Below are 23,325 nucleotides of genomic sequence, written 5' to 3' on the forward strand. Positions count from 1 at the left end.
TTAGTTGAGGGATTATATGTGAACGGAGAATATTTACATTTATGCATTTCAGAAACTGTTATCCAATTCGACTTACAATAGGGTAAAATAAAATAAAAATCACAGTGTCAACAATATCCATAGTGTACCATGTCAGGTTTAAAGCTAGACTAGGAAGCAAATAAAATGAAAATAATTATCTTTTTCTAAAGTTCAAATCATACTGTCTAAACCTACTCTTGGTTTTAAAGGTTGAACATTTCCTCTAGTTTCAAAACCATCTTTTGAAACTAATGTCAAGTAATTATGAGCTCCTGAAGTGGCTCTGGAACAATGATTCTGCAGTTATGAACAGGTTAAATGACTCACTCATAGTGGGGCAGATTTTGATATTTGTGGGTAGACATCTCTGACCACATGGAGGCAGAGGGGAAGAGGAGGAGTAGAGGAAGAAGTGAGTAGGAGGAAGAGGTAAGCTAGGAAACATTTCCGGCGAGATAAGGATGTAAAGAGTCATGCTGCAGTGAAAATGTAACATGCCAATGAAATGATTGTCAAATTCCTGTTCAGATGAAGCATTCATAACAGGAGTAAATAGTCTAGATGTCATAGTTTTGAGTCATGGAGGTGGATGTTTCACTTTACACCTTTCTTTTTTTCTCTTTTTTTATAAGATATCTACAGGCAATAATAACAGTTATAGTTAATTAAATTACTTTCAAATACGAAATTAAAATAAAATTTAAAACAAAAAGAGTTTTTTTTTCTGCTTTGGTTTTTGCCTCTACATGTTCTGGGCCATATAAATTGTGGCCCATATAATTATGGTGGTGCTTGGTCATGTCTTTTTAAAGAGTGCAAACCTCAGAAGTGCCTATCTCTGCTTCTGAGGGTTTGGTTTAGCATTGCGACACTCACCATGGTTTGTGAACGCGAGTGTGTGCTTTTATGTGAATATAATTTGATTTTGTGTGGTTGGGTTGTGTGCACCTACACGTGAAAAAAAAATATGTGCATATATATAAAAACCCTTTATTTTTATTCAAATGTGTTTTGTTTGTTTGGCCAACACGTGTCTTAGGCCCCAGCTGAGCCACAGTCATGTATTCTGTGGTTATATGGTCTACAATGTCTAGAAGGAACCAGCTGTCAAACTGTGAGGTCCCCCACAAGGCCTCAGGAGCTCTCAGCTCCATGCCTTTAAATGGCAGAAAACTTAACACCACTTAAAACACTCAGGCTGATATATCACAACAGACAAAGCCAAAAATAAAGCTTCATCTGTCCATTTTTGGTTGTACTGACCGGGCTCGGCTTTTATCACAAAACACACCCTGATGAGAAACTTTTTTCTGTTTATAGAGGACTGTCGTCTTTTTTCCTGACTCTTAAAAACATACATCAGCATGAACACAACACAACTGTTGGGATGACAGCAGGCGTATCGTAGTGTCTGTGGGACTAGTCCAGGCGTGCGTGAGGTCATACAGATATAGCGGGTATGACATAAGCCAGCTGGGCATTACCCTCAGGACTAGAATCAGTTACCACTCACCAACACAAACGCACAAGGTCAAGTTTGCCCCGGAGCTGCATGAAGCGGATGTAGGGGTGTTGTCTCCGATGGATATCTGGAATTAGGATCTTTGATGTGTGCCAGGCGGTCAGGTCGGTCTTTGCGATTGTGGAAGAGTGGTGTCTGACCCCAGAGAGATGGCAAGTGTTAAGAGAGAGTGCGATAAAGAAGGAAGGGCCCCCACATATCCTGTTTTTCCCTTTTTAGAGAAGCTACAGACCGGCCACAGAGCAGAGCATGACATAAGCTTCTGTTTCATAGCCAAACCCAACGAGTGCAGACACTGTCAGTCTCGCTAAATCCTAAAGCTAGAGCTGAAGCAGAGTATTAACTGAACGGGTGCTCATTTACTCACTCCATTCCATTTAAACCTGTTTGACTTTCTTCTGTGAAGCAGAAAAGGAGGAAATTTGCGCTTTTCCAATTACATTGGGACTGGAGCTTTCTAAAAGAACATAAAAACACCATAAAAGCGTATCCAACGTATCCAAAGTGTAATTTATTAACAAATCATTCAGATTGATTGACCAGTATTCATTTCATTTGAAATAGAAATACACAAATATACCCAACTTAGAATAGTCTTACAAAGAGACTTGCTGGTTATTTTAGGAGGCATGATTGTCTTTCTCATGCAGTTCTCTCCATGAGTGTTTATATGGTTTCCATCACAATTACTTGTGCAACAGCATGTGAGAGCTGGGTATAGGGGTGTTTTAGCTTAAGGGTTGGCAGACAGCAGCCAACATGTCACTTCATCTGCTAAGAGTGTTTGGGTTTGAGACCTCTGTTACTCATACTGTAAAGAACAGTATTACAAATCCATCTGTGCTGTGAACGGCCATTCCCCTCAAAGCTCTGTGTTTTGTCTTTCTGTTAAATGTAAAAACAGAAAGGTGTTGCTGTTTGCAGAATTTTATATTATTATTATTATTATTTAACAGCTTCTAATAAGGCCTCAAAGGTTGAGAGTAGAGTTCAACATTTCAGATATTACTGTACATCATATGTGGAGATTCTTCTGTTGTTCCCTTTCTATGGATGTTAGGGGGTATTTACTGCTAAATTGTAACATTTAAAACACATTTTTGTTTTAAAGGACATACGTAATGTTAAATTAAATAATTATTAAATAATTTATTTCATAATGTAAATCAAATTTTAAATTTACATGTATGTGCTTTGAGAATTTATAAACAGACAAATACAACAACAGAATCCCAGGCAAAGAGATACATTTGAATTACTCTATGTAATTCTATGAATTATACACAGGCTTACGTATATATAAAATAAATAAAAGGATGTCATTATAACACTGACCTATGAATTCAAATTTAATAGTTTAACTCAACTGGTCTGTAGGTTATGGTGAATAATGAAGATACTAGAAATTTACATAATTCAGAAATAATTATAATAGTTCATAAAAAACACTTTTCAATTTTTTTAACCTACAAATTGCTGTCTTCACAAAGTCACATTCCAACTGAAACTTATCCATTGTCACTTGAGATGCATCAGAACAGCCTCTAGCTGCCAGTTTATGTATTTTTCCAGTGTAATTATGGCTTGAATGGCTCGTAAGTGGATATTCTGGCGGTTCAGCCCCAGACCCTATATGACGCCTTCCCACAATCCCAGCAAACCCCTCTGCTCCTGTGTGGCTGCAATGATTTTTATGAGGTAGGTAATGTACGTAAACAAAATTGCACCAAGCTGCATAAAACCAGCCAGCAAAAATCGTGAAGCGTTTGGCATGATAATTATTTTTCTAGTAGAGACATAAACAATTATTTTACAGTAAGAATCAACAATACAAAAAAGACAGTGGGTTTGCCAAACCCAAGCCTTTACCGTAGAAATACACATCTCCACAGTCTTTGAGATTGCTGAAGCATTAAACATGGAAAAATGGGTGGGGTGCAGTATTGCACTGACTCACTAACCTCTGGTTTATTGATGAGGGGTTCACTACCCCCCACCCCCACACTTAAAGACACACACTATGTGGTGCCACACTGAACCCATCAGACCACAGCCAGCTAAACACTCTGTGGTGCGGAGGCTGAGAGAGTGTTTTGAAATTCAGCCCCAGATGTTTTATATTATGGGGCTTTTACGCCAGTTTACCGTAACTGAGATTTACCAGTTTAACTGGAGTTAGTGCGTCTGAGCCAGGACTGGGGTTTTGGTCAAATGACAGTCAGCTCTGCATTATTCCTTGACCTCATCTCTCTGTCTGTTTCTGGCAAGGTAAACAACAGTGTGGCAAATAACTTACAAGCTTATTGCCAGAACAGGAGCTGGTCAGCGGCAGACCATCATTATAATAGTCTGTTGTAATCCTTCGCTCACTCACTCTCAGTCTGTTGAGATGTTCTGATGAGGTTGTTTTTGCTGAGGTTGAATGTGGACGAAACTGAGTTTGACTTTGGTTTGAGTGGTTACTCATGATCTCTGTCTCTTTCTGGCTTTGAATATTAATGCAATGTTTAGCTCGTACAGTCTGGCGATTATGTAAAGGATAATTCACAGCTAACAATTTTAATGCACACATGGAGGCAAAGAACCACCTGACGCGAAGTTAGGTGTGTATTAAAGTTGATTATCATGCCTATATGGTCACTTGCCAGCATAGACAAGTTTAATTGATGTTTGCAGCACAAAATAAGACCGATTAGAATAACAGTTTATTTTCAACATTTATTTTATTTACAGGTTGTTAGATTTTGGATTATGCAGTAAAACACAGTTGGTTTACTTCAAAAACACTTTGTGCTCAGAAATATAAGCTTATTGGTGGAGAAGCAATTTTATTTATTTTAACATGTTTATGTGCCCCTGTATGTTTCTTCTCATTCATAATTGTCCATGTGTGTGCATGAGATTGTGATTTGTAACACATTCATTTAGAACAGTGATTTAGCTGACTGGAAATCCGTCTGCATTAAATTATGTTAAGGCGCACCTTCCAGCCAATCAGAATCGAGTATTCAGACAGATCATGGTATTATGCAAAATAAACTCACACTGTAAAAAATAATTCCGTAAAAAAACGGATAATGTACTGGCAGAAAATTACCAGGACATTTTCCGTTAAATTACGGACAGTTCCTTCACCTCTAAAACGGAAAATTCTGTATATTAACAGTACATTTTCTGTACTATTAACGGATAATCCTTATACAGAAATTTCTATATTTATAGAAATTTTATACCATATATTTTGGTGGCAAATAATTCAAGAACCATATATACAAATTTAACATGGTTTATTTTTGTACAAATATTCATGCAAACATTCTTAAATGCATTTAATGAGTAAAGATATATACATATAAATATATATGACAAATTAAACAATGTACAAAGACCCATTAAAAAGTGCTTGTATTGTGGAATAAGTTTAGACATTAAACAAACAAGAGACAGAATTAAAAAAAGAAAACATGAGCAGGTACTTGCACAATATTGGTGTTGCACCAAATAGCTCACAAAATTCTTTGAAAAAAAACTTAACTGTGAAAGTCAAGATTCAAAACATTTTCAAATGCAATACAATACAAATACAATACAGAAAGAAACAAAAACAAATGCAATACGAATACAGGTCTGCTGCTTTTATCATTAAAAATAGCTTTAGACTTAGTCAATAGTAGAGTGAAATGTTAGTGTTAATGCCATTTTTCTGTAAGAGAACACCATATTCCTTAAAGTGTTAGTTCACCAAAAAATTTAAATTGCCATTAATTACTCACGCTCATGTTGTTCCACACCCCACAAGACTTCCATTCGTCTCCATAACAAAAATTAAGATATTTTTGAGGAAATCGGAGAGATTTCTGTCCCTCCATTGACATCTTACGCAACTACCAATTTCAAGGTTCAGAAAGGTATACAGACATAAATGTAATCCATGTGACTCCAGTGGTTTAACCTCAAATTTATGAAATAAATGTGCACAAATGTTTTGTGTGAAGAAAAAAAACATCTTTTCTCACAAAATATAGATCGCTAAAAAACAGCTTGTTGCTAGAATCTTATCGCATCTGGTTAGGACACCATGTTACTTTAATGATGTCTTTACTACCTTTCTGGAGCTTGAAAGTGGTAGTTGCGTAAGCTGTCAACAGAGGAAGAGAAAGCTCTCAGATTTCATTAAAAAAAATCGTCATTTTTGTTCTGAAGATGAACTAAAGTCTTGCAGGGTTGGAACATCAGGAGGGCGAGTAATAAATTACATTATTTTAATTTTGGAGTGAACAACTTCCGTGAAAAAATTTCCTTCTTCGGTATGTTCAGTTAAAGGTCCATTTTGAGATTTGACAAAAGCTTAAAGTGATAGTTCACTTTGAAATTAAATTTTGGTATGTTTTATCTTACCTCAAGGGCATCCAAGATGTAGGTGTCTTTGTCTCCGCAGTAGTTTCAATTTTGATATTTTTAGGTCAAACCGTTCTTGTCAGTCATATAATGCAGGTATATAGGCACTGTCTCCAAAAGCATGCAGAGAAAAGTCCAAATTAAAAAATGCCCCATCGTAAGTGCACATTGATGGCCTAAGACACGAAACAAGCGGTTTGTGTGATAAAACGAACAGTATTTATATCGTTTTTATCTCCTTTACACAACGACGTCCAAGTGATCTGTTTACTTAGTCTGCGTAAGCGCCGGAAGGCGAAGTGATCTCTTGCGTGTGGACGTCACTCATTGTTTACACCAGAACCTATGCACAGAACAGAGATTGTAGGTAGGATGGCTAATATAAATGGTACTAGTTTGCACTTATCCGGGATGTTTAAACCGATGTAAAAAAATACATTTACGCAAGCTCGCGCGAACTCATCCGGGAGACCACTTCCGGAGCTTTACGGCGCTTACGCAGACTACGTAAACAGATCAGATGGACGTGGTTGTGTAAAAGAGATAAAAACGATATAAATACTGTTCGTTTTCTCACACAAACCGCTTGTTTCGTGTCTTAGGCCATCAATGTGCACTTACGATGGGGCATTTTTTAATTTGGACTTTTCTCTGCATGGTTTTGGAGACAGTACCTATATACCTGCATTATATGACTGACAGACAAGAATGGTTTGACCTAAAAATATCAAAATTGAAACTACTGCGGAGACAAAGACACCTACATCTTGGATGCACTTCAGGTAAGCTAAAACACACCAAAATGTAATTTCAAAGTGAACTATCCCTTTAAACTTTACATGGATTTTCAGTTGTTCATACAGGAACTTCAGCAGTCTTGGAGGAATGTGTAGACGTTTGGTTTCCTTCATCTCAGCCTTTTCGACCTTCATTCAGGATTTCTGCACAGGAAAGTTGCATAAGAAAAAAAATATATGTTTTTAGCTACACACGAAATTAAATGAAGGAAATTGAACTACAAAGTATCATGCAGACCAGGTTGAGGTTGAAAAATAATCGTACAGTATTTTACGTTCGTTAAATTATCAACTGCCATCCCTAATTCTTTCAAATTCAAACACTGTATTAAATGCTAAGACTTCTGTTTCCAGTGGACTCCAATTGCATGTTATGTTAGCTTGTCTGCTCAACTATACCTTATACGTTTCATTATTTTCAATTATAAACAGTAACACAACAACATGCTCTATAAATAAATTCATTAAAAATGTGTTGCTTACCTTTATGAACTCCAGGATAAGTGCCATTTTGTAGCTCACTGCCTCAATAGGGTAGGAGATGTGGTCAATAATAACTTATTGAATGACAGCAATCCTGAAAGCCCATCACCTTAAACAAATAAGATATTACAAAATGAAAAACATTACACGACCACTTCAGAAAACCGCTCCAAAAACAGTTGTTTAAATCTTCCTTATAAAATGCTTTTCTACTGACCTATAAGCGTAAAAATCTTTGAAGGGGCTATTCAGCAACCAACTTTTTCTATAAACATTTTTCCTCAGACTTTAAATTTAAATGTGTTTTGCCAATATTGAGAACTCATAATGATTAATAATAATAAAATACTAATAAAACAAAATACAAACCCATAAGGAGCATGCAGGGTAGTGCTTGGGATGCACAGTAACTTAACTGTTACATAAGGAAAGTCCTGTCAATAGATAAGAAAACAACAGAAACTATGAAACAAACTATAATAAAGTATAATAGCAGTCATGTTAAATTATTCTTTCAAGGTCATTATTAAGGGTTTAAAGTCATATGTGTCGTGTGTGTATAATGTCTGTGTGTCGTCTAAAACAAAAACAAGACAATAAAAAGTCTAACGTAAACATAACATTAACGTAACGTTACCTCATTTGGAAGAAAACGTGGTGTTTTCCTTTATCCAGCTGTACTGCATCTTCACACACAGTCTTCACGTTGTATCTTCATGCCTTTTAAATCAAGTCTTAAATGGCCTTTACTTTTCTCGACGATTTTATCTGGTGGCTTTTGTTTGAAGCCATTAAACTGCTCCAAAAACACGAGTAGCGCTAACGTTACTGCACTTCATCCTGGTTAACGGGTGCGCTCGGCACGAAATAAACCGCATCACCGACCAAATAAAAGCCAATAAACCAGTTACAACGAGGACACTATAACACATACAACCAGGGGAACTTCCACGAGTGTGAAATAAATATTTCAATGTGTGACGATAAGCATAAAATGATAAACGCGACGGCTCCGACATTCATTTGCCTAACAAGCCGGGTGGCAACCAAATAACATTACGTAAACAGCTTATTTGACTCTTAGCTAAATATAATTTTCGGTTTTTACCACAGAAGTGTCAGAATAACTTCCACACATCCGAAATCCGACTTTATAAAGCAACTTTGGCCGCGGTCATCTGCGTGTGTAATGGCGGTTGCGTCTCAAACTTTTCGCGCCGATCAGGTTCTAGTTCCCACAATGCAACGCGTAATTCAAAATACGGGTAAAAGTCCTGTAAAAGACAAATATGGAAAATTCCTTCAAATTAATATGGTACATTGTACCGTATTTTTACGGAATTTTTTTACAGTGCAGGGTTAATCAGGCTTTATGTTTAATGACAGACTGACTAAACATTATTCTTTATTAAATAACTTATTAAAATGATTAAAAATTATTTTGCCATGGACAATGAAGAAGTTTCATTATTATACAAAAATTAGTTGACTACTCAATGCTGCAATTGACCAATCATAATCAAGCACAGAGGGCAGTAAACTGTTCTCTTGTGTGTGCAACAAACTATTAAGATCGAACGAAATCTAAAAAAAATTCATATGAACTGCAACAACAAATTGTGTGTTTTAACAGACAATTTGAGGAGCAGACGCATGACCTCACTCAGAGATAAGCACCCTTGGCCGAAGATCTGGTTACTGTTGTGTTCCCACCACTATATTTCTTAAAACAGAAGGGCTGAATACACCAGCTTTCCAGCTTTCCAGTTGTAGTTCGCTCATTTTCCGATGTGAATGGTCATGAATTTGTGTTCAGTCCTCAAGTCCTGATGTCAGCTTTGGATGCTCTCTGGAGGGGCAAAGAGGTTTATGTGTTATTTTAACAAAAATACATAAATCTCATTCTTTGTTGAAGTGGACTTCTACAACAGTCGATTTAGAAAGACAAGTTGAATGTTTAAGAGCTTATTTTTCTCATTTTCCAGTCTTTCCCCAATATTCTTCATTGCAGGTTTGGCAGTTTCAGTATATGTGTTTCTTTGCTTGAATGAGCGCGTGTTCGTTGGATCCTGCCAGGATATCTGCTCTTTGCTACATTTGTCAGTGGTCTGTGGAATTGGAGGAGAACTGGAATGATTATTATGAGTTGTTATATGAAAGACTATTTATGCATTTGGGTCCATAGGGTCCAGAGCTATTATGCAACCTTTCTCTCTCTCTCTCTCTCTCTCTCTCTCTCTCTCTCTCTCTCTCTCTCTCTCTCTCTCTCTCTCTCTCTCTCTCTCTCTCTCTCTCTCTCTCTCTCTCTCTCTCCCTCTCCCTCTTTTTGTTTCCCTCTATTTCTGGCTGTCTTTTATGATGGCTCATTTTTCTTTTTTCATTTTCTTTTTCTTTTTCTTTCCCTGTGTCCCTCCGTTCCAAATAATGACTAATATTTTCTCCTTAAATTAGCATGCGGCCCCAAGCAGTTGTGGAGAAGGACAGGAAAGGAAAGAAGGAAATCTGATCAATGCCATGTGTCCTGTGTGTATGATACCCCTATGTGCCAGCATTAAAACCGAAAGTAGCGATTCTTTTTGGAAAAAGTAGCGATTCTTTTCGAAAATGTGGCGATTCTTTTTCATAAATGTAGCGATTCATTTTGAAATTGTAGCGATTCTTTTCGAGAAATGTTTATATCTTTGTTAGTGTAATTATAATTAATTTACAGTGCAATTATACATTTATTACAGTGTAGTTTTACATTTATTACAATGTAATTATACATTTATTACAATGTAATTATACAATTTTTACAATATAATTTTACATTTATTACAATGTAATTATACATTTATTACAGTGTGAATATGTTTGTTACACTATAATAACAGAAGAAAAGTAGCAATTCGTTTTGAAAAAGTAGCGATTCTTTGCGAAAATATAGCGATTCTTTTCGAAAATGTAGCGATTCTTTTTCATAAATGTAGCGATTCATTTTGAAAATGTAGCGATTATTTTCGAGAAATGTTTAAATTCTTTAATTATATCTTATGTTATTGTAATTATATATTTTTTACAGTGTAGTTCTACATTTATTACAATATAATTATACATTTATTAAAGTGTAAATAAATTTTGTTACAGTATAATAACAGAAGAAATGTAGCGATTCTTTTTGGAAAAAGTAGCGATTCTTTTTGGAAAAAGTAGCGATTCTTTTCAAAAAAGTAGAGATTCTTTTCTGAAAAAGTAGCGATTCTTTTTGGGAAAAGTAGCGATTCTTTTCGAAAAAGTAGCGATTCTTTTCGAAAAAGTAGCGATTCTTTTCGAAAAAGTAGCGATTCTTTTTGGAAAAAAGAGCGATTCTTTTTGGAAAAAAGAGCGATTCTTTTTCATAAATGTAGCGATTCATTTTGAAATTGTAGCGATTTTTTCAGAGAAATGTTTAAATTGTTTAATTATATCTTTGTTAGTGTAATTATAATTTTTTTACAGTGTAGTTCTACATTTATTACAATGTAATTACACATTTATTAAAATGTTATTATACATTTATTACAATGTAATTATACATTTATTAAAATGTTATTATACATTTATTACAATGTAATTATACAGTTATTAAAATATTATTATACATTTATTAAAATGTAATTATACATATTAATAAATGTTATTATACATTTATTACAATGTAATTATACATTTATTAAAATGTTATTATACATTTATTACAATGTAATTTTACAGTTATTAAAATATTATTATACATTTATTACAATGTAATTATACATTTATTAAAATGTTATTATACATTTATTACAGTGTAGTTATACATTTATTACAATGTAATTATACATATATTACAATGTTATTATACATTTATTACAGTGTAAATATGTTTGTTACAGTGTAATAACAGAATGTAGCGATTCTTTTCGAAAAAAGTAGCGATTCTTTTCGGAAAAAGTAGCAATTCTTTTTGGAAAAGTTGCGATTCTTATTGGAAAAAGTAGCGATTCTTTTTGAAAAAGTAGCGATTCTTTTTGGAAAAAGTAGCGATTCTTTTTCGGAAAAGTAGCTATTCTTTTTGGAAAAAGTAGCGATTCTTTTTGAAAAAGTAGCGATTCTTTTTGGAAAAAGTAGCGATTCTTTTTCGGAAAAGTAGCTATTCTTTTTGGAAAAAGTAGCGATTCTTTTTCGTAAAAGTAGCGATTCTTCTTGGAAAAGGTAGCAATTCTTTTTCATAAATATAGCGATTCATTTTGTAATTGTAGCGATTTTTCCGAGAAATGTTTAAATTCTTAAATTATATCTTTGTTAGTGTAATTATAATTTTTTTTTACAGTGTAGTTCTACATTTATTACAATCCAATTATACAATTATTACAATGTATTATACAATTATTACAATGTAATATTACAATTTAATTAAACATTTATTACAATGCAATTATACAATTATTACAATGTTATTATACATTTATTACAGTGTAGTTATACATTTATTACAATGTTATTATACATTTATTACAGTGTTAATATCTTTTTTACAGTGTATGTAGCGATTCTTTTCGGAAAAGTAGCGATTCTTTTTGGAAAAAGTAGCGATTCTTTTTCGTAAAAGTAGCGATTCTTTTTGGGAAAAGTAGCGATTCTTTTTGGAAAAAGTAGCGATTCTTTTTGGAAAAAGTAGCGATTCTTTTTGGGAAAAAGTAGCGATTCTTTTTGGGAAAAGTAGCGATTCTTTTTGGAAAAAGTAGCGATTCTTTTTGGAAAAAGTAGCGATTCTTTTTGGGAAAAGTAGCGATTCTTTTTGGGAAAAGTAGCGATTCTTTTTGGGAAAAGTAGCGATTTTTTCGAGAAATATTTAAATTCTTAAATTATATTTTTGTTAGTGTAATTATAATTTTTTTTGGATTGTAGTTTACATTTATTACAATACAATTATACATTCTTTACAATGTATCATACATTTATTACAATGTAATTATACATTTATTACAATGTTATTTTACATTTATTACAGTATAGTTATACATTTATAACAATGTAATTATATATTTTTTACATTGTTATTATTTATTTATTACAATGTTATTATACATTTATTACAGTGTAAATATCTTTGTTACACTGTAATAACAGAACGTAGCGATTCTTTTTTGAAAAAGTAGCGATTCTTTTCGACAAATTAGCGATTATTTTTGGAAAAAGTAGCGATTCTTTTCGAAAAAGTAGCGATTCTTTTCGACAAAGTAGCGATTCTTTTTGGAAAAAGTAGCGATTCTTTTTGGAAAAAGTAGCGATTCTTTTTCGGAAAAGTAGCGATTCTTTTTGGAAAAGTAGCAATTCTTTTTCATAAATGTAGAGATTCATTTTGAAATTGTAGCGATTTTTCCGAGAAATGTTTAAATTCTTAAATTATATATATCTTTGTTAGTGTAATTGTACATTTTTTTACAGTGTAGTTCTACATTTATTACAATCCAATTATACAATTATTACACTGTATTATACAATTATTACAATGTAATACAATTTAATTTTACATTTATTACAATGCAATTATACAATTATTACAATGTTATTATACATTTATTACAATGTTATTATAAATTTATTACAATGTAATTATACATATATTAAAATATTATTATACATTTATTACAATATAATTATACATTTATTACAATGTTGTTATTATACATTTATTACAATGTTGTTATACATTTATTACAGTGTAGTTATAAATTTTTTACAATGTAATTATACATTTATTACATTGTTATTATACATGTATTACAATGTTATTATACATTTATTACAGTGTTAATATCTTTTTTACAGTGTATGTAGCGATTCTTTTTCGGAGAAGTAGCGATTCTTTTTGGAAAAAGTAGCGATTCTTTTTGGAAAAAGTAGCGATTCTTTTTGGAAAAAGTAGCGATTCTTTTTCGGAAATGTAGCGATTCTTTTTGGAAAAAGTAGCGTTTCTTTTTGGAAAAAGTAGCGATTCTTTTTGGAAAAAGTAGCGATTCTTTTTGGAAAAAGTAGCAATTCTTTTTCGGAAATGTAGCGATTCTTTTTGGAATAAGTAGCGATTCTTTTTGGAAAATGTAGCGATTCATTTTGAAACTGTAGCGATTTTTTCGAGAAATATTTAAATTCTTAAATTATATTTTTGTTAGTGTAATTATATTTTTTTTACATTGTAGTTTACATTGTTATTATCCATTCATTACAATGTTATTATACATTTATTACAGTGTAAATATCTTTGTTACACTGTAATAACAGAATGTAGCGATTCTTTTTGGAAAAAGTAGCGATTCTTTTCGACAAAGTAGCGATTCTTTTTGGAAAAAGTAGCAATTCTTTTTCATAAATGTAGAGATTCATTTTGAAATTGTAGCGATTTTTCCGAGAAATGTTTAAATTCTTAAATTATATCTTTGTTAGTGTAATTGTACATTTTTTTACAGTGTAGTTCTACATTTATTACAATCCAATTATACAATTATTACAATGTAATATTACAATTTACTTATACATTTATTACAATGCAATTATACAATTATTACAATGTTATTATACATTTATTACAATGTAATTATAAATTTATTACAATGTAATTACACATTTATTAAAATATTATTATACATTTATTACAATATAATAATACATTTATTACAATGTTATTATACATTTATTATAATGTTGTTATACATTTATTACAGTGTAGTTATACATTTAGTACAATGTAATTATACATTTATTACATTGTTATTATACATTTATTACAATGTTATTATACATTTATTACAATGTAATTACACATTTATTAAAATATTATTATACATTTATTACAATATAATAATACATTTATTACAATGTTATTATACATTTATTATAATGTTGTTATACATTTATTACAGTGTAGTTATACATTTAGTACAATGTAATTATACATTTATTACATTGTTATTATACATTTATTACAATGTTATTATACATTTATTACAGTGTTAATATCTTTTTTACAGTGTATGGAAAAAGTAGCGATTCTTTTTCGGAAATGTAGCGATTCTTTTTGGAATAAGTAGCGATTCTTTTTGGAAAAAGTAGCGATTCTTTTTGGAAAAAGTAGCGATTCTTTTTGGAAAAAGTAGCGATTCTTTTTCGGAAATGTAGTGATTCTTTTTGGAATAAGTAGCGATTCTTTTTCGGAAAAGTAGCGATTCTTTTTGGAAAAAGTAGCGATTCTTTTTGGAAAAAGTAGTGATTCTTTTTCGGAAAAGTAGCGATTCTTTTTGGAATAAGTAGCGATTCTTTTTCGGAAAAGTAGCGATTCTTTTTGGAAAAAGTAGCGATTCTTTTTGGAAAAAGTAGTGATTCTTTTTCGGAAATGTAGCGATTCTTTTTGGAAAAAGTAGCGATTCTTTTTGGAATAAGTAGCGATTCTTTTTCGGAAAAGTAGCGATTCTTTTTGGAAAAAGTAGCGATTCTTTTTGGAAAAAGTAGCGATTCTTTTTGGAAAAAGTAGCGATTCTTTTTGGAAAATGTAGCGATTTTTTCGAGAAATATTTAAATTCTTAAATTATATTTTTGTTAGTGTAATTATAAATTTTTTTACATTGTAGTTTACATTGTTATTATGCATTTATTACAATGTTATTATACATTTATTACATTGTTATTATACATTTATTACATTGGTATTATACATTTATTACAATGTTATTATACATTTATTACAGTGTAAATATCTTTGTTACATTGTAATAACAGAATGTAGCGATTCTTTTCGGAAAAAGTAGCGATTCTTTTTGGGAAAAGTAGCGCTTCTTTTTGGAAAAAGAAGCGATTCTTTTCGAAAAAGTAGAGATTCTTTTCTAAAAAAGTAGCGATTATTTTCGAAAAAGTAGCGATTCTTCGAGAAATGTTTAAATTCTTTAATTATATCTTTGTCAGTGTAATTATACATTTTTTACAGTGTAGTTCTACATTTATTACAATGCAATTATACAATTATCACAATTTATTATACAATTATTACAATGTAATTTTTACAATGTAATAAAACATTTATTACAATGTAATTAAACATTTATTACAATGTAATTATCATTTATTAAAATGTAGTTATACATTTATTACAATGTTATTATACATTTATTACAATGTAATTATACATTTATTACAATGTTATTATACTTTTATTACAATGTTGTTATACATTTACTAGTGTAGTTATACATTTATTACAATGTAATTATACATTTATTACAATATAATTATAATTTTTTTACATTGTTATTATACATTTATTATAATGTTATTATACATTTATTACAGTGTAAATATCTTTCTTACATTGTAATAACAGAATGTAGCGATTCTTTTTGGAAAAAGTAGCGATTCTTTTTGGGTAAAGTAGCGATTCTTTTTGGAAAAAGTAGCGATTCTTTTCTAAAAAGTAGCGATTCTTTTTCATAAGTGTAGCGATTCTTTTTGGGTAAAGTAGCGATTCTTTTTGTAAAGAGTAGCGATTCTTTTCGAAAAAGTAGCGATTCTTTTTCATAAATGTAGCGATTCTTTTCGGAAAAAGTAGCTATTCTTTTTGGGAAAAGTAGCGATTCATTTTGAAATTGAAGCGATTTTTTTCGAGAAATGTTTAAATTCTTAAATTATTTGTTAGTGTAATTATAATTTTTTTACATTGTAGTTCTACATTTATTACAATGCAATTATACATTTATTACAATGTATTATACAATTATTACATTGTATTATACATTTATTACAATGTAATTATACATTTATTACAATGTAATTATACAATTTTTACAATGTAGTAATACATTTATTACAATGTAATTATACATTTATTAAAATGTAATTATACATTTGTTACAATGTAATTATACATTTATTACAATATACATATACATTTTTTACAATATAAATATACATTTTTTACAATGTAATTATACATTTATTACAACGTAATTATTCATTTATTAAAATGTAGTTATACATTTATTACAATGTAATTATACATTTATTACAATGCAATTATACATTTATTACAATGTTATTATACTTTTATTACAATGTTGTTATACATTTACTAGTGTAGTTATACATTTATTACAATGTAATTATACATTTATTACAATATAATTATAATTTTTTTTACATAGTTATTATACATTTATTACAATGTTATTATACATTTATTACAGTGTAAATATCTTTGTTACATTGTAATAACAGAATGTAGCGATTCTTTTTGGAAAAAGTAGCGATTCTTTTTGGGTAAAGTAGCGATTCTTTTTGGAAAAAGTAGCGATTCTTTTTGGAAAAAGTAGCGATTCTTTTCGAAAAAGTAGCGATTCTTTTTCATAAATACATTATACATTTATTACAATGTAATTATTCATTTAATTATACACTTATTACAATGTAATTATACATTTATTACAATGTAGTTATACATTTATTACAATGTTATTATACATTTATTACAAAGTTATTATACAATTTATAAAAATTTTATTAAACCATTATTACAATGTTATTATACATTTATTACAGTGTAAATATGTTTGTCACAGTCTAATAGAAGAAAAATAGCGATTCTTTTTGGAAAAAGTAACGATTCTTTTTCGTAAATGTAGCGATTCTTTTGAAGAAATGTTTAAAATCTTTAATTATAAATTTGTTACAGTGTAATTATACATATTTTACAGTGTAGTTTTACATTTATTATAATGTAATTATAAATTTATTACAGTGTAAATATGTTTGTTATAGTATAATAACAGAATGTAGAGATTCTTTTCGAAAAAGTAGAGATTATTTTTGACAATGTAGCGATTCTTTTTTTAAGTAGCGATTCTTTTTGGAAAAAGTAGCGATTCTTTTCGAAAAAGTAGCCATTCTTTTTGGAAAAAGTAGCGATTCTTTTTGGAAAAAGTAGCAGTTTCTTTTTGAAAAAGTAGCGATTCTTTTCGAGGAAAGTAGCTATTCTTTTTCAGAAATGTAGCGATTCTTTTCGAGGAAAGTAGCTATTCTTTTTCAGAAATGTAGCGATTCTTTTCGAGAAAAGTAGCTATTCTTTTTCAGAAATGTAGCGATTCTTTTCGAGAAAAGTAGCTATTCTTTTTCAGAAATGTAGCGATTCTTTTCGAGAAAAGTAGCTATTCTTTTTCAGAAATGTAGCGATTCTTTTTGAAAATGTAGCGATTCTTTTAGAGAAAAGTAGCCAGTAGGGCAGAGAGCTCTTTTCCCTCATTTTAAACATGAAGTTTTCATAAGGTGGAGGGACAAAATTGGCTTTTGCAAAAGACTGCAATGGTTCCTGGCGTCTCTGAAACGGTCTCAATGCCGATATAGCAAAAATAAATGAAGGTAAAAAGTTAGAAAATGAAAAATGCCCAAGGCACTCAATATCCTGTTGTAAAAAACAGTATGGTTTCTATGTATGTGTGTTTCTTTTACTGAGGAGGTGTGAAAAATAGATATTTTGAATCTATCTACTGAATTATAGCAATTATATGGCATGATTTCTAAATGTCTAAGTTATACAGGATTTTTTTTTTTTTAATTATACAGGAAAAGCCTGAGGTGAACAATACATACTATAGAAAGCATGCCAACGGGAAAGATACAGGGCCAGGGAGAAAAGCAGCAAGATGCATTCGATATGAAGGAATTGTGAACTGGCAGAACAGCAGGCTCTCGAACAAACCTTTTGCTCTGCCTCAGACTGTCGCGACAGCCAGATGGTGACTGTACATACAATTATATATCTGCCTATCAGCAAGAGCATATATGCACAGAGACCATCTCTCCGCTCCCTAAGTTTGTCAGCATACATGGATTTCAACGTCAGCTTCACTCGAGCTGCGCAAATTTAAACAATGTGGATGAGGGAAATAGACTGGGAGATATAATGTGTTATTTCCTTTGTTGTCACAAGCAGATCTTTATTCCTTGGTTCTAATGGGCTGGGAAAATCATGTTGAATTTTAGCAGGCAAAACGAGAAAGGTCATAGAAGGCACACCTATAAATAGAAACGACTGTCGGCTTCTATCCTTCATTAAACAAACATTAAAGGGATAGTTCAACCAAAAATGAAAATTCTGTCATTAATTACTCACTCTCATGTCGTTCCAAACCTGTAAGACTTTGATGTGAATAAAAGACTAAATGAAATATGTTCATAAAGTGATCGAGTCTCTTCAGAAAATTTGGACTAAACCGCTCAACTCATATGGATTATTTTCACAATCTCTTTATGAACTTTTTGAAGCGTCAAAGTGTCAGTTTTTGGGTGAACTATTCCTTTAATAATCCAGATGAACAATGAAACAATCATAAATCATTACAATATTTTGTAAATGATGTATCACAATTTAGCATGTAATTTCCATCGTAATTTTTGTCTCAATCAGTTTCGAGAAACTGTGCTGCATGTTCGTTTCTTTTTATTTTTTTTACATTTCTTTGTGTTCCAAATGTAGTATGAAAAAAATGTGCAATGTAATGTAGTTTAAGGTTCATCTGACCTCAATCGGCCACGTTTCAGGGGGCTGATTACATAAGATGCTAAATAAAACAGAGCAAATGACTATTTTTAACTTGACACAGTGTCTTAAACCACAATGCACATGGTGAGATGTTTAAAAAACAACATGAGATGCAACACTACCGCCAAAGCAGGGCTCCAGACAAAAAAAAAATTACTGGAGCCATAAGCTTCTAAAATTAAACATAGGAGACTTTACTTTTTAGTTGAGAAATAACAGAATCCCTCGATAAAGATGGTTGTTCATTCAGAAGTGCTTCAGTTCATTGAATGCATAGATTTTTATTAAAAAAATTACAACGAACACTGCTATATGCTATATTGAAGGATGTTTTATATAAACTGTTGTTCTTGTATTTGTTCTAATTTGATACTATAGCCTACTTTGTTTTGTAAGAATATTTGTCTGTGTGGACAAAAAAACAAACAGCCTAGATAGAAAATATAGAAAATGTAGTATATAAATTAAGTATAAATCATATGCTATTCACAAATTCAGCCAATCAGAAATAGACTGATGTAATTCTGACAAACCTAAAATATAGATCCAGAAAGTTCCCGTTTATTCCAAATCAGACGTAACAAACAAAGGACTCACGGTTCATTGAGGGAGTCAGTTGTGAAATCTGTATGATTCACTAACTGAGTGAGTCTAATTCAAACCATTAATTATTAATTATTATGTCAAACCATTAAGTATCTATTAATCGTATTGATTCAAGGCTGTTTTGTGAATCTTATTGACTAACACATTAAAAAAGAACCGGTTCAACTGAGTCATTTTTCACTGGTTTTTAATTAGTAAACACTGGCGTGAACTCACACAAAGTTTCCCAATTGTCGTGAACACACATAAAGTTTTCCCAATTGTATAAGTTTTAAATTATTGTTGTACAGAATCAAACCATGGAATTACAATATACAGTTGAATGAAAAGCTCATATCTGCGTGAATTATTTGCTTTCATATTCACTTAAGCACTCTTCCCTATTCACTTAAGCACTCTTCCCAAACACGAGGACAGCGTGTTTTACCCAGCCAGAGGCAGATGACTACATGCGTTTTCTTTCATTTTCCATTATGCTCTTATCTTCGCCCAGGAACAGCGTTGTGGGGCTTTTACATGACAGAACATCTTTGATTTGGGCTTTCAGAGCACCCTCTCACTCATGCTACTACTCAGATGTGGAGCGTTTGACATTTGTGAGCTCCATTAGTGAGCGTGTCCCCTAAAAATATCCTGCCGTATGGTACTCATTTTTAATGTGGCACCAATCCTCGGTGTCAGATGCAAACAAAATGATGATGAAAGAATTCCCTCACTCTCTCTCCCTTCTTGTTTGTGTCGTGTATGCGTCCTCCCCATAATTTGTCCACATGAAAGCAGTCGAGTATGGGCACAGCATCTGCTCGGCTCATTAAAATCAGCTCATGGTTTAATACTGCACCTTTTAAAGCACTGCAACAGTTTAGCAAGAACGATCAAACTTATGGGTTTTAGTCTTATGGGTCATCAGGGCTCCAGGCTGCCTCTGAAATGCTACAAAAAAATAAACATTCACAACAGTAATTTAAAATCTACTTGGCATTGGTGACAGTCGGTAAAACTTATGCAACTTAAATCAACGAACGAACACAATACAAGTCGTAAAGTCCAATTTGTGCACACATGACTCTTATGAACCAGTTCTTTTTAATGAATCGCTCAAAAAAAGATTGACAAAACACACTTAAGTTAGTGGCTTGAATCAGTCAGTGAATCGTTCAAAAACAATAATGAGGTCACAACTCTCCTACTTACTGAATCAAGAGTCATTTTTTGTTTATGTCAGGAACCGTGTGGTAGTATTCTAAATATTAAAATACAAATGTTTATTGTTTACTGCAATGAAGTTTAATTGTAATGTTGAATCAAATAAAACTTATTCTGGGAGTAAGACCATGTAAGGATGGTCCACTGGAGGCAAGTTAGAGAACCCAAGTGCAATTAATTTACAAAACATAAAATAAAGGCTGGACATGGACATGGACATGGACATGGACATGGACATGGACATGGACATGGACATGGACATGGACATGCATGAAGCAAGGCAAACATGAGGGTTTAAATACACAAGGACTAATGACTAGACAAGGGACACCTGTGAACAATGAAACAATGACAACACAGAACACATGGCTGGATCACATGACTAGAACAGGGATAAAACAGGAACATGAAACAAAACCAAATCGTGACAGACCAATTCCAGTTGTTTTTGAGTTCGCTTTTTGTTGATGTAGCACCTGCTTTCTGAGCAAAGAAGAATATTTTTATATTAACGTTGCTTGTGTCATGAACTTATGTGATGGATTTTGTATTGATGTAGCATTTGAGCAGTCAGCATCCTTACACAATACAAATACCCTGCTGGAGACAAGTATGCATTTTCCAAAACATTCATCTGCTCCAGCATAAAACTGTTGTTTACTTAGACGTAAATGTAATTAACGCAGCCTCAGGTTCAGAGTAGATTTAAACCACTTGTTTGTCACAGACGCTCTGTCGCAGTGCACTGCTCATTAAACATGCTCCTAGTTTCTCAGCTCACAGGAATCCTAATGTGGCCTCAAACTCTTTTTCTAATGAAGCCCTTAAAGGGAAAAAAAGAATGAAAAAAACAGAAAGAATAGGGATAATATACTCCACCCCAGTAAGGGAACCTATAAAATCCGATAGCTCTTTAATGAAAACCTGTCATCTACCCAGAATGTTCTGGTCTCTTTCTTTCTGTTTGTGTCTAGTTTTATAGGAGTTGTGCATGGATGAACTGAGACTTAATTTTACTTTTTTGTTTTATTTAACTGTTTATTTGTTCTCAAAACAAAATTGACAGTGCTGATTTATGATTCAATATAATTTTAAAGAGTTTCCTCCACTCATAAGGTCTACTAGACCTGGGGTTGTAAAAAAATAAATAAAAAATTGATGCCATGGACCCCCAAATATGATGGTCCCCTTGGAAGACACCCCTCTCTTAAAATATAAAGGCAGCTATATATTTTAATTTAAATTTCATTTGTGATTAAAAACATTATCTGGGAAATATTTATATCTGTTAAACAAAAAAAAGAATCTCATGATATCCAAAAATCGTTCATTTAGAACTATATATAACTATATAACTATACATATATAACTATATACAGTATAACTATATATAACTATATATAACTATATATATATATATATATATATATATAGTGTGTGTGTTTTATTTATTCTTACTTTTTTTCTCTCTGAACATTTCCGCAGACCCTATTAATAGACACAATTCTAAAAGTGTCTGGACAATGAAAGGTTCTGCATGTGACACTCCAGGCTTCACAGTTTTCCTATACTAGAGGAAGAGAATAGTATACCGAAGACTGTATGTGTGTTTTGTGTATGTGTGTGTGAGAGCATATGCTCATAAAGCTGGTGTTAGTCTCAGAAATCTTCACCATGGGAGACTTGTCTGTCCCTTTCCTACAGCGTGCCTAAAGCATCCTCATAAATAAAACCAGATGGCTTCAATATGTCTTGAAATGGAAGGAGAGCTTTGCACTGGTCTTGCAGTGTCACATCAACAGTTCTGAGGGGCAGAGTGTTAATGTTTTATAAGGCAGTTGACTGTTTTTCTCCTTACTGCAGGATGAAGACGGCGGAGATCTGTGTGGTCCTGTTTGTCTTGGGCTGTGTGTGTGAACTGTCATTGTCTTTGGACCCCCGGGATCCAAATGTCTGCAGCTTATGGGAAAGGTAAGCATCATGTCCAATATAGAGCTCAGAACGTCAGTGCCAATACAGCTGATCTGCTCCACTGCATGCTGGCAGCAAAAACTGCTGTTGTAGATCATTTTTTGCAAGTCAAACAACAACACTGCAAAAATCCAGTTCCCAGTCAATATATGTCTTGTTTCCTAGTTTAACTCAAACTAAATCATCTAAATATTGTTAAAATGGGATAAAGTTACCCATGTAGCAAAAATGCATCAGACAATATACTTTAAAGGTTATGAGAATATCTTCAATACAGTAAGTGTAAGAATATTAGTCTGTCAATGTCTTGTTCTATTGTATTTCTGTGACATTTTAGTTTATTTAAATAGATGTCACCACTCACCCTTTATTGGTAATAATTTCTACTACAATAATATTATTTGGAAAGATTCAGTTTCATTTTAAGGTGGTCGGACATTTTTGGACATCACAAGTTCAAGAAAGTAGAAAGTAGAAACTTAGCGATCGCACTAGACTTAGGCTCCACTTCCTTCCATTTATACGCATGCAAATGGCGGAGACATGGGAGGAAGTCGCGGGAAAGTCGAGTATGTGGTATTTCTTCATATTTCGAATGCATTATTATTTATTATTTATAAAAAAAACACTAGAGCATGACATAATATCCTGTTCATTGCGGTGCGGAAATTTTGACTGTGACTTTATACTGATGCTTAGTGGTTTTTCGATTTCCAATGCGTCAAGCACATAAACTTTCA

At 32.1% G+C, this 23,325-nt stretch overlaps 1 protein-coding gene and 1 long non-coding RNA gene across 7 annotated transcripts in view; one reads left to right on the forward strand and one right to left on the reverse strand.

The window, feature by feature from the left end:
- Positions 1-23,325, forward strand: part of pear1 (platelet endothelial aggregation receptor 1) — a 55,645-nt gene that overhangs the window by 14,501 nt on the left and 17,819 nt on the right. For 2 of the 4 annotated variants that reach the window (XM_079625130.1, XM_079625129.1), the window contains exon 2: positions 22,478-22,585. In XM_079625130.1, coding sequence (XP_079481256.1) covers positions 22,479-22,585 — 107 coding nt within the window. In that variant the 5' untranslated portion in view covers position 22,478. Of the gene's footprint in view, positions 1-22,475; positions 22,586-23,114; positions 23,155-23,325 lie in introns of those variants that run through there. The other 2 variants (XM_079625128.1, XM_079625131.1) reach the window with 2 other exon arrangements.
- On the reverse strand, positions 6,748-7,992 carry LOC307005225. 3 transcript variants are annotated; one of them, XR_013799237.1, is made up of 4 exons: positions 7,859-7,992; positions 7,644-7,655; positions 7,222-7,330; positions 6,748-6,882 (listed from the first exon to the last, which is right to left on the reverse strand). It is a non-coding gene; the product is annotated as an uncharacterized lncRNA (long non-coding RNA). The 3 variants fall into 3 exon arrangements; XR_013799238.1 differs by having other exon boundaries at positions 7,591-7,655; XR_013799239.1 differs by lacking the exon at positions 7,644-7,655 and having other exon boundaries at positions 7,859-7,966.

The sequence above is a fragment of the Phoxinus phoxinus genome (assembly GCF_949152265.1).
Source record: "Phoxinus phoxinus genome assembly, chromosome: 10".
NCBI classification, from domain to species: domain Eukaryota; kingdom Metazoa; phylum Chordata; class Actinopteri; order Cypriniformes; family Leuciscidae; genus Phoxinus; species Phoxinus phoxinus.